This window comes from Myotis lucifugus, unplaced genomic scaffold (assembly GCF_000147115.1).
Source record: "Myotis lucifugus unplaced genomic scaffold, Myoluc2.0 scaffold_94, whole genome shotgun sequence".
Lineage (NCBI taxonomy): Eukaryota > Metazoa > Chordata > Mammalia > Chiroptera > Vespertilionidae > Myotis > Myotis lucifugus.
Window position 1 is genome coordinate 1 of NW_005871142.1, and position 11,068 is coordinate 11,068.

At 53.1% G+C, this 11,068-nt stretch overlaps 1 protein-coding gene across 1 annotated transcript in view; it reads left to right on the forward strand.

The window, feature by feature from the left end:
* Window positions 1-10,921: 10,921 nt before the first annotated feature.
* The window catches only part of DNMT3A (DNA methyltransferase 3 alpha), a 69,751-nt gene continuing 69,604 nt past the window's right edge, over window positions 10,922-11,068 (forward strand). The window contains exon 1 of the mRNA XM_014458347.2: window positions 10,922-11,068. This exon is cut by the window's right edge and continues 4 nt beyond it. Coding sequence (XP_014313833.1) covers window positions 11,015-11,068 — 54 coding nt within the window. The 5' untranslated portion in view covers window positions 10,922-11,014.

Consider the following 11,068-nt stretch of genomic DNA (forward strand, 5'->3'; position numbering starts at 1 on the left):
ACAGCCACTCCCCCAGGGTTGCCATGGAGTGCCCAAGGAAGAGGCCCTCCCCCGGCCTGAGATCCTGACCTTAATGGAGAGGACATGGCCATGGCTGCCTGGGCGACAGGGAAGGCACTGTGGTGCCATGTTGGCAGAACTTACTAGAAACCTGTCCTCTGGAACTCACTGGAAATCCATCCTTTTGGGTCCCAAGGAAAGTTGCTCATGAGGAAGTATGTCCCTGGAGCACACTGCTACTAAACTACCCAAGGGGGGTGTTGGGTGACATGCTGGCTGCTGCTGTCACACTGCACGAGCCAGGTGCTGGAGAAGCTGTATGGCACAGGAGCCTGGTGCTGGAGAAGCTGTGTGTGGCATAGGAGCCTGGCGCTGGAGAAGCTGTGTGTGGTGCTGGAGCCTGGTGCTGGAGAAGCTGTGTGTGGCACTGGAGCCTGGTGCTGGAGAAGCTGTGTGTGGCGCTGGAGCCTAGCTCTGGAGAAGCTGTGTGTGGCGCTGGAGCCTGGCGCTGGAGAAGCTGTGTGTGGCGCTGGAGCCTGGCGCTGGAGAAGCTGTGTGTGGCGCTGGAGCCTGGTGCTGGAGAAGCTGTGTGTGGCGCTGGAGCCTGGCGCTGGAGAAGCTGTGTGTGGCGCTGGAGCCCGGCGCTGGAGAAGCTGTGTGTGGCACAGGAGCCCGGCCCTGGAGAAGCTGTGTGGCGCTGGAGAAGCTGTGTGTGGTGCTGGAGCCTGGCCCTGGAGAAGCTGTGTGTGGCGCTGGAGCCTGGCTCTAGAGAAGCTGTGTGTGGCGCTGGAGCCTGATGCTGGAGCTGTGTGTGGTGCTGGAGCCTGGCGCTGGAGAAGCTGTGTGTGGCAGAGGAGCCTAGTGCTGGAGAAGCGCCCTCGCTGCAGGAGCTGGGCACTGGGAGTTGCGTGGTACAGGAACCTGGTGCTGGAGAAGCTGCGACAGGACAGGCCAGGCCTGGGCATTGGGGAAGCCACGGAGGCAGCAGAATCTGGCTCCTGGAGAGGTTGTATACAGTGAAGAACCCCTCCAAGAGGACACACTGGATCTGGATAAAGTTCCCTCTGCGGCCAGTTTCATGTGCCAGCTGGCAGAGGAGAAACCTGCGCAGGGCCTGTCTGTGTTCACCGAGCAGGCAATGAAGGGTGAATAAATGATCTGGTACAGCCTCCTGCTTTGGCACACAGCTTCCACTGCACCGTTTTACACACATGTGAGCTCCCCTATAGCCACAAAACAGCTATACTTCTACCTGTCAAGGCACAGCTATTCTTACTGAAGGACACTCTAACTTCCTTTTCCCTAAATGAGGAGTCTCACCAATCATTCTGTCAATCTCTGTCTACATGAATAACTTCTCAAATTCAGCCACAGCCCCACCGAATATTCTACCTAGACTCAATTATAGACTTAACTTCCAACAACATAATATATAAATAGTGGGACGAAGGAGGAAAAAGAAAACAGTTACCGTGTACAAATAAACACACACATATATATCACGTAATAGAAAATATGCAAAACTACTACATGTCTCATTTCTGTTTTTGTCCACAAGGTCACATTCAGTATCGGGCTTCCCTCTCCCATTACCCATCCTGTTTTCCTCAGTGCTCAGCCAGGACCTCGGCAGGTCAGGCCTCTTTCACCTGGTGGAGTGACCCAAACCTTGTTCTCAAAGGATCTGAATCTTCAGTTGTTCCCCCTCCTTTTTTTTCTTCTGTAGTTTTCCATTTTCCAATGTTACTTTTGGGCATGGAAGTCCTAAGAGGAGCAGAGAGAGTCCCCTGGTTCCAGGCAGTCTTCCCTGCCTCTGGTGTGTGCAGCAACCCAGGTCTCCTTGGGAGCCAGGATCCGTCACTCCAGCCGGTGGAGTAACTCCTGTTTTTGTCTGTTGGTTCAGTGGCATAAGGGGTCCAGAAAAGCCAAGAGGATGGCTTACCTTCCAGTGGAACCACTGTGTCCCCTTTGGGGATTGCAACATTCAGGGCCCCTAGGGGGTTCAGAGATAGAGGATGGGGTGGGGACCAGATGCAGAGATCCAGGGGAGGGTAAGTAAAGAGGCTCTGCAGCTGGCGGGCATGGACCATTCTTTAAAGACACTGGAAAAGCAGAGAAACACACAGGTGTAGACCATGGGCTGCCTCCAGGGAGGATAGAATCAGACCCATGCTGGTGGCTGCCGCAGACAGCAGGCCCCACCAGGGTCCACATGGCTGATTCTCACAGGGGCTGCCAGCCTGGCCACCCTGTGCCCCTGACTCCCAGGGCATGGGAAGCCCATCTGACTGCCACAGCGCGTGCGTGCACACACACATGCACATGCACACACACACACACACACACACACGGCAGGGCTTCTCCTGACCCGCTACCCTCAGAAACACATGCTCCTCTGTGCAAGGCTGTATTACTCATGTTGGCTCCCAAGAACAACGTCATCTCCTTACCAGCATCTATTTTGGATTTAAACCTTTTTTTCCCCTCTCCGCTTGTGGGGCTGTGTCATGGTAACCTTTAGTGCGAGCGGAAGAGTCTGATTCAACTCATCTCTGCCAGTGTGGCCAGCATCGCGGCAGCAGATTTGGTGTGACCAAAAATACTCAACGCTGGCGGTGCCCTGGCCTCGAGGGGGGTGGAAGAACCACACGTCATCCTACTGTGATTCCGGAGCCAGACAGATGGGCTTTGAAGTGGGGAGAGGATGGCAGGATTGTTGGGTTGGCTTTGGTGTCTGGGCAGCTGGTGGTTTGGGTGGAAGGGCTGTTTCTGAAAGTCAGGGTAATGGTATGATGATGAGCATCTCACTCGTGTTGAGAGAGAATGAGCTGTCGGAAAGTGTCTCTGAGACCTCTTCCTCCTCCTCATCCAGCCCCCGTCTTGTGACCGAGAGGCTGTGGCGGATAGACATCTCTGTCTAGAGGCCCTGATGTCTCCCCTCAGCTTGCTGCTGGCCCCCAGCTCACCAGGCCCTGGCAGATGATTGGGTGACATGGGCTCCAGATACTCTCCTGCCTCTGTCACCCACAGGGCTCATGTGTAACTCCTCCCAAGCGCAATAGGAAATTCAGCCAGGAGGCTGTTATCTGTGGGCTGGTGTCACATCAGGGCACAGATATGATCTGGGGTCTGTGCTTAGCATGCTGACCCATGGCTGAGTGCTGACACGTGTGTAAAGACTCCAGCGTTAGGCAGACCTGGATTTCTCATCCTGCCCTGGGACTTTCCTACCTGGGCTACCTTGGAGAGGTAATAAATCTCTTTAAGCCTCATTGTCTCCCATGAAATAACAATAGAACCTACTTCACAGGATTGTTAGGATGAAATAGGACAACGCATGTCCCTTAGCACAGTGCCCGGCACCTGGTAGGTGCTCAGTAAATGGGCAAATGAATGGATGATTCCCACCTTGGGCTGGGCACTGATTATACGGTTGTGTGCCTATCACCGCCCCGGCTCTTGCCCCCATGGCAGACCTAACCAGGAAAGGGAGACTAACTGAAAATTTTGTTGTCTGACCAATCCATGCCCAAAGTTAAGATGGCTGCGACAGTCACATGCCCGTTGTAAGAGATCATGCTGGAGGGGAAAACGGCTCTGGGGTGGGACAGACCTGGCGTTGTACCTGGCTCTATCACTTACTGACTGGATGACCTTAGGCAGCTTCGTTAACCTCTCTATACCTCATTTTTTCACATCTGGACAACAGGGATAAAAATAGTGCCCACTTCAGAGGATTGGCATGAGCATGAACGAGATGTTGAGATTGTAATGCTCCTCACAGGACCTGGCATGTCTGGGGAGCGTGATAAAGACACTCCTGGTTGAGCAGCGGGCACTCGTGGCGCTCCAGTGATTTCCAGAAAGAAGGGAAAGCTGTGGGCTGGTTAGTCAGGAACTACTAATTGTTCAAATTGATGGAGTCTGTTTTTTTGTGTCAGGCTCTCTTGTAAGCATCGTAATGCATTTCATTCTAAATCTCACAACAGTCCTATGAAGTGGCTACTCTTATTTCCCCCATTTTACAGCTGAGGAAACTGAGGCACAGTTTTGCCTCCGGTCACACAGATGACAAGCACTCACACAACAGCCAGGACTTGAACCCACACCGTGGGCCTCGCAGGGAGGATTTATGGAGGTTGAGATTAGCATATGAGTCAGGACTGTCAGCCGCAAGGCACAGACTCACTCACGTTGTGAGAGGCTGACAGATGCCCTGCCTCCAGGTACAGCTAGATCTAGGGACCGACAATGACTTGAGTTTTCCATCCCTCTGTCTTCATCCCTTTGTTCTCAGGTGAGCCAGCAGCTCCTGACTCACATCCTACCATATTAGCATCTTTCCATTGTGCCAAAGCCTCTCTGGGAGGCCTCTGATTGGCCCTGCCTGGTCACATGCTCACTCTGACTGAAGTGGGGGTGGGGTCAGCACAACCAACCAACACCCCCATGGGAAGGAGGGGAAGGTAACTAGATAGACTTAAACAAGCGAAGTCCACTGTGAGAAAGTAGACTTCAGATAAAGGGAAGGAGGAGGACCTGCTAAGAGATGGTCAGTATTTTTCAGCAGTTCAGATAGAGGACTTGAGATGGAGTGGAAAGGGCTCTTATGGTGATAACATCAGGACCGCTTTTGGTGGAGCAAGGATTCAAGTTTGTGGGCAAAGACAGTTTTGTTTCTGGAAGAAGGCAATTCTCTGCAAGCCCTTGTTGAGGTAAGACTGTGGGGTGACAGTCTAGTTGTTGGTGGTTGGAGTATGCTTGGAGTTGAGACTTGGGGTGGTCAGCTTGGGAGGTGCGATGGGGTTGGTGTTGGTGAGGAAGGTGGGACTAGCTAGGGACAGTGTAGTGGAAGCTGATATGGCAGGGGCTGTCTGGAGGCTCCGGGAGATGGTTGAAATGTGGGCCTTTGGTCTGAGGTGGGCTAATGAGTGAGCCACGGTCATGGTTAGGGATGTAGGCAGCAGTGGCATGCACAGGTGCAGTTTGGGAGGGATGTGAGGGAGGTACATCACGCTGTGCAGGGGCTGGACTGAGTGGAAGTGACGTATTGCAAGAATTAAATATTTCGTGAGCGGGGAGGAGGGGCGGGTGGGGAAGGAGGTACAACTTTTATAGCTGGTGACGGAACTCTGTGTGGGTGTGAGGAGCTGATAATGGTTATTCTGTGGGATGTGATGGTTTCATAGAGCAACAGAGATGGCAAGGCCTGAGCTGTACTCCTGTAGGAGTACAGGATGGAGGCCACGCCCAAACAATGACTGCAGTTGGGTGTAAGCCCTCATTCCCATCCCCATCCTCTCTTTTTAAAAATTAATTTTATTTCCTCACAGTAGTACATGCGTATAATTTGAGAAGTCAAATAGTACTAACACCTCTTCACCAAATGCAGTTGTTACGTTGCCTACTCCCACCCTCGTCCTCTTCTGAGGCAACTCCTCTTAACTATTTCTCCTAGCAGTTTTACACTTAAATTTCTGAGTAATGTGTATATCTTTTGACTCTTCCATTTTAGATACTTTTCATCCATTTCCTATTTAGTAAATAAGAATGTAGTTTTCTTACATGGCCACCCTTTCCGCTCTCCAGCCATCCTCCTACATAGTTCTCATAGGCATACTATTCACAGCGACCTAGCAGTGTTTTTCAAAAATGTTTTACGCATATATTAATATACAGGTAAGCATGTTGTGGGCAGGAGACTAGCCCCCCAAAGACAGCCACAGCCTAATCCCCTGAACCTGTGGATATGTTACCTTATATGGCAACAGGTACTTTGATTAAATTAAGGATCTTGAGATGGGATTATCCTGGATTATCTGGGTGGACCCAGTGTAATCACAGGGATCCTTAGGCGTGAAAGACAGGGGCAGGAGAGGCAGCGAAAGAGATGTAAGGGAACAGGGTCAGAGTGATGCAGAGAAGTAAGACTGGCCATTGTGGCTATGAGGGGGGAAGATGGCCACGAGCCAAGGAATGGGAGTAGCCAGTAGAAGCTGAAAGCATCAAGAAAATGGATTTCCCCCAGCGTCACCAGTGCTGAGAAACATTTTGGACTTCTGACTTCCAGAACTGCGAGATAACAAATTTGTGTTGTTTTAAGCCATGAATTTTGTGCTAATCTGTAACAGCAGCAAATAGGAAATTAATATACTATGTAGTATCACCCACATACACACACACGTGTATATATATGTGTGTATTTGTTAAATCAAATAATGCAACTGTTATTTGCATTAAATCAACTAACGTAACAGCTGAGCCTTAGAGTGTACTACAATAGTTGACTTCCTTTTGGTTTTCTCTAATAATTCCCTTGTGTTTTCCTTTGCCTTATTGCCTTCGTACTTCTTGCTAATTCCTGCTACACCTCCTAATAGCTGTCAGCATGGCTTTCCACAAGGCCAGTCATGTCAAGTACTATATATTTCAGTTCCATTTTTTTGGTGCCCATTCTCTTGCTCTCTGCCCGTTGTCACTGCTGTTCTGTGACTTCCTTTTGTGGTCATCCTTACCATTCCCTTTGCCCTCCTTCCGGCTGGAGTTCCTTTTTTTCTGGATCTCGTGTCTTCCTCTCGCTTGGTTTGCTTCCCCATTTGGAGCACATCATCCGGGACGGATATCTGTCAGTATCCAAGTCCATTGGGTCCCTGTGTCCAGGTAGCCGAGTACGGACAGTGAGTGACACCTGTCGGGTTGAAAAGAGGTTCATTGGGAGGGTCCACAGTGCTGACAGCACTGACCGAGCTGAGCCCTGAGTCAAGCTGCTTAGGCCCGAACCACGGCCTTCCATGGCCTCTGGCCTCTTTCACCTTAGTCCCTTCTCTTAGAGGACATCTTCCCATGCTCCCTGAGAAAGGAGTGCCTGAAAAATCTCTTTATTCTTCTCTCACACTTAAATGATCATTAGGCTGGGTAAAGAGTTCTAATTAGAGAATTATATTCAGAATTTCAAGGGTATTTCTAACCAACGGAGCTACCTGTTCAGGGCTTATTTTTCTTTTTAATCTACTCCATCTGTTGAGTTTTGTATTTCAACTAGCACAGTTTTTTTTTTTATTTCTAAGAGTACTTTTATGTTCTCTGAATGTTCTTTTTTATTGCATCACATTCTTTTTTCATGAATGTAGTACCGTCTCTGTGCATAAAGTGTGTTTTGTTTGTTTTGGTTTTGGTTTTACGGTCCTGGCCTCTATCTTCCAAGTTAGAGGCTTCCCTTACATGTCTAGAGCAGCGGTCGCCAACCGGTGGTCCACGGCCCACTGGTGGTCTGTGAGGGCCGAAAGGTTGGCAACCTCTGGTTTAAGAAAACCTTTGGAGCAGTGGTCGCCAACTGGTGGTCCGTGGACCACTGGTGGTCCTTGAGGTCCAAAGGCTGGTGACTGCTGGTCTAGAGGTCCTTGGTTGTCCCTCCAAAGTTAAGGACAAGGGACTAAGAAGCTGATTGGAAGATATGAGCGTGATGGTGGGGCTTGTTGACTTGCAGGTCCACTGGTTGACCTACCGGAGCCAGTTGGACACCACTTGGGTTCTGGTGTCAGTATTTGTATCCTTAGGCCTTTCCGCTTGGACTGAAAAGAAGGTAAGGGTTTTGCTGCCAGTGTTCTAGGAGCCAGTGGGGGAGTAGCCGGTAGGACACAACATCCCATTTATAACCTTCATCTCCTTGGTTTTGGCATATTACCTTTACTCTCAACTGGCTAGTCGACATTTTGTGCAAAGACCCTCTGTTTTGTGCTCTATAGGGAATAACCCTTCAGACGTCTGGGGGAGGTGGATGTAGGGGTTCTACTTCTTTTACTCCATCATCTTATTTTCACACACGCATCCTCTTCATCCCTGGTCCCGGACGTACTGGTGCTGTCACATCAGGTGTCTGTTACGGACTCTGTTATAAATCGGTTTGCATGTGCTGCCTGAAATTTGGCCCCCGCAAGTCTGCTTTCCAGATTCTGGAATTTCGTTGGTGGTGTCTCCCCTCTGTTCAGCCCACGCTGTGACTTTACATCTTATTTAAAAACCCTTTCCACTAAGTTGGATTTAGAAGGTCGCGAAATTGATTATGTGTCGTCAAAATCCCACTTCTTTTTCCACAGCAGTTTTATGATTGAACTAGTGATGATGGTGATCTTGTCCGTTGTGATACCAAGATATTTTCATGATGGGATTCCTTAAAAAATGGTTTTTATGTTGTGGTTACAAGCATTATTCATGGCCACTCTGCACATTAGAAGTATAAGGAAGGAAATAAAGGCTGCCTCTCATGGTGGTAGGGTCTTGGCAAGGATTTTCTTTGGTGGCGTTTTTGTGGTGCAGCCTTTGGCGTGGGTGTGGAGGAGGCCTCAGCGCCAGGAGCAGCAGGGCCGTGCCTGGCAAAGAGCTGTCATGGTAGACACATGCCGCTGTGTTGGGGCTGCGGGACCAGGCGCAGATCCCTCCCCTTGGCAGGGGTACTTGAGAGAAAAAGGGGAGCTCCTAAGGCCAGGCGGGAAGCACCGCGTCCAGGCCTGGACCGTGGCCACCGCAGCAGGCCCTGGAGAGGTGCAGGGCACGGCCTGCCTGGCCACATGCTGGATGGCTTTAGGTGGTGCTGGGTGCTTGTGCAGGACACTGGCTGACAGGTCTGTTCCATTGAGTAACACAGAGGAACCTAAAGATCCACCCATGTCAGCTGCATTTGCTGTGAGGACAGTGTATGCAGCTCGGGCGGGGGCGGGGAGGAGGGAAGAACATTTCTTTCCTGTCCAGTGTCCGCCGTGGTCGGGGGCAACACCTTGCCATGCTCTGCTTTTCCCTCCGTCTTCCTCTCCTCACGGGCAGCCAGAGGTTCGCTGCAGGTGCTGTTCTCACAGAAGCCCCCTGGGTGCTTCTAGGCCTCAGGGCAGCATTATTTGCCTCTTACCCCTTAGGTCCCATTCGGGGGCTCTTGGGGCTCAGCTTGGCAGGGCTGGAGTAGATGCCTGTAGATCTAGTCCAGCTGTCCAAGCTGACGGATGAGGTAGGTGACAGGCCAGAGAAACTGAGTCAGGACTAGAACGCACGGCTGCCGACTCCAGGTTCAGTATCCTTTGTCACCAGACTCTGCCTCTCTTAGTGTCCACTCCCTTTGGAAGGTTTTGATGTGGGGGGATTGGGGGTGTTTATGCTAATCAGCGGAGTAGGTGTGAGTGGGACTCGCTGGCTTACGTGGATGGAAGTCTCATAGAGTTCTGGGTTGGACCAGTTCTCCCAAGGGCTCCCAGGAGTCATTCGTGGGTGGTGTACGTTGGGGGACGGAGCTGCTTTAAAGAGAGATCTGGGTCCCAGCTTCTGCTTTGACACTGAAGATGAACAAATCCTAACCTTTTCGAGCCTAAATTCAACTGTAAACGAGGGGCAGTAATAATACTAGGAGCTGCCCCAGGGAGGAATGGCTGTCAGTGCTTAGCACAGCGCTGACACGTGGAGCTATTCTCACTGTCGCCATCTACACCCTCCTGGGCTGGGGAGCAGACATTCACTGCGCCAGCTCTGGGCTGAGGCTCCTAGGGCTCACCTGTATCTGGGTTTTAATGGACAGGGACCCCCCTGTCCTGGTCCTAAGAGGCTCCCCCCAGTTCCAGCGTCCCCTCCACACCCTGGGCAGAGCCAGGACTGGGCACCCACCTCCCAGCCAGTTGTCTGTCCCTGGGGAAGGGGCTGTGCCCTGGAGAGACCCAAGTCTGTGCTTTCTCTGCCTCCTCGTTTTCCAGGGAGCCTGGCTGGAGGGGGAGGGAGGAGAAGCCCAGAGGGAGGGGGAGCCCAGTGAGGCAGAGCAGGAACTGGAAGGGGAAGGGTGTGGGTGGGCCCCATCCAGCCTGCCTCCCCTGTCCTCCTGCCAATCCCCGCCCGGCCCTGGCCGGCTCTCTGGAGCAGGGGCTTGGCCCACTCGCCTTCTGGTGGGTGGGGAGCAGGCAAACTCTGTCTGAGTGGAGGGGGTGGAAGCCTGCAGCACTCCCACCCCCAGCGGAGGCCTGCGGCTTTGTTATTTCACTGGCTTGAGGCCCACACCTGAGACAGGGAGGATGAAAATCCCCTAAAATTCAGCTGTGTGGGTTCGGAGGGCCCCCCTCAAGGCCACCAGTTCCTGAAGGCAGATGGGGTGGCAGAGCGAGGGGTCTCACCGCCCCCCTCTGTGGGGCGGTGGTTGTGGGCAGCTTCTCCCCACCCGGTGTCCGGGCCCCAAGCGCTGCAAGCCTAGGCCTCAGCCCACAGCCCGAGCCAACCTCAGCTTTCTCTGCAGGCCCGAGCGCGGGTCCTAAAGTAAGGTGACATTCATCTCGCTACATCCTGTGACTGCTGCTCACTTCCTCCACGTGGGGTGGGAGCGGTGTGGGGGTGGCGTGCTTGGAGGACAGATTAGAAGGAAAATGTAGCTGGGCTGGGGACCTCTGGGATTTCCCAGGGGGCGGCTGGGGTGGGAGGGGTGTGGGAAGCGTTCAAAGGAAAGAACAGTCGTGAATGAAGAGAAGGGAGGAGGCGGGAGGCAGCTGGAAGTCCCAGAAGTGACTCCCACTGGGCCACAGCGACGCGGACACCCGGGGGGCTGGTGCCGCCTCGGAGGCAGGAGGGGCCCTGACGGAAGCCAGGCAGCGCCGGCCTGTGCCTCCGTTTCCCCGTTCTCTGCAGGGCTAGGCTGCCTGAGCTGCTGGTGAGCCTGGAAGGGAGTGAGGTGGGAGGAACAGGCCTCGCAGGCCAGCACCTGGGACTGCGGGCCCAGCCTGGAGGCAGGGGTGGGACCAGCGGGGCCTGGGTGGGGGTGCCCTGCCCCACTGACCCTTCTTCTCTCCCCCAACAGGTGGAGCCATCGGAACCCCCAAACCCGCCGGCAGCCCGAGGCCGAGTTCCACCGGACTGTTTCACTCCGCGCCCGCCCGGATCTATGTCTAAGTTTTAACTCGCGGCTACAAAGACTACGATCATCCCTTCCCCAAAGCCAAGCCGCCCCCCAGCCCCGCGCAGCCCCAGCCTGCCTCCCGCCGCCCAGCTGCCCGCCATGCCCTCCAGCGGCCCCGGGGACACCAGCAGCTCCGCCCTGGAGCGGGAGGAG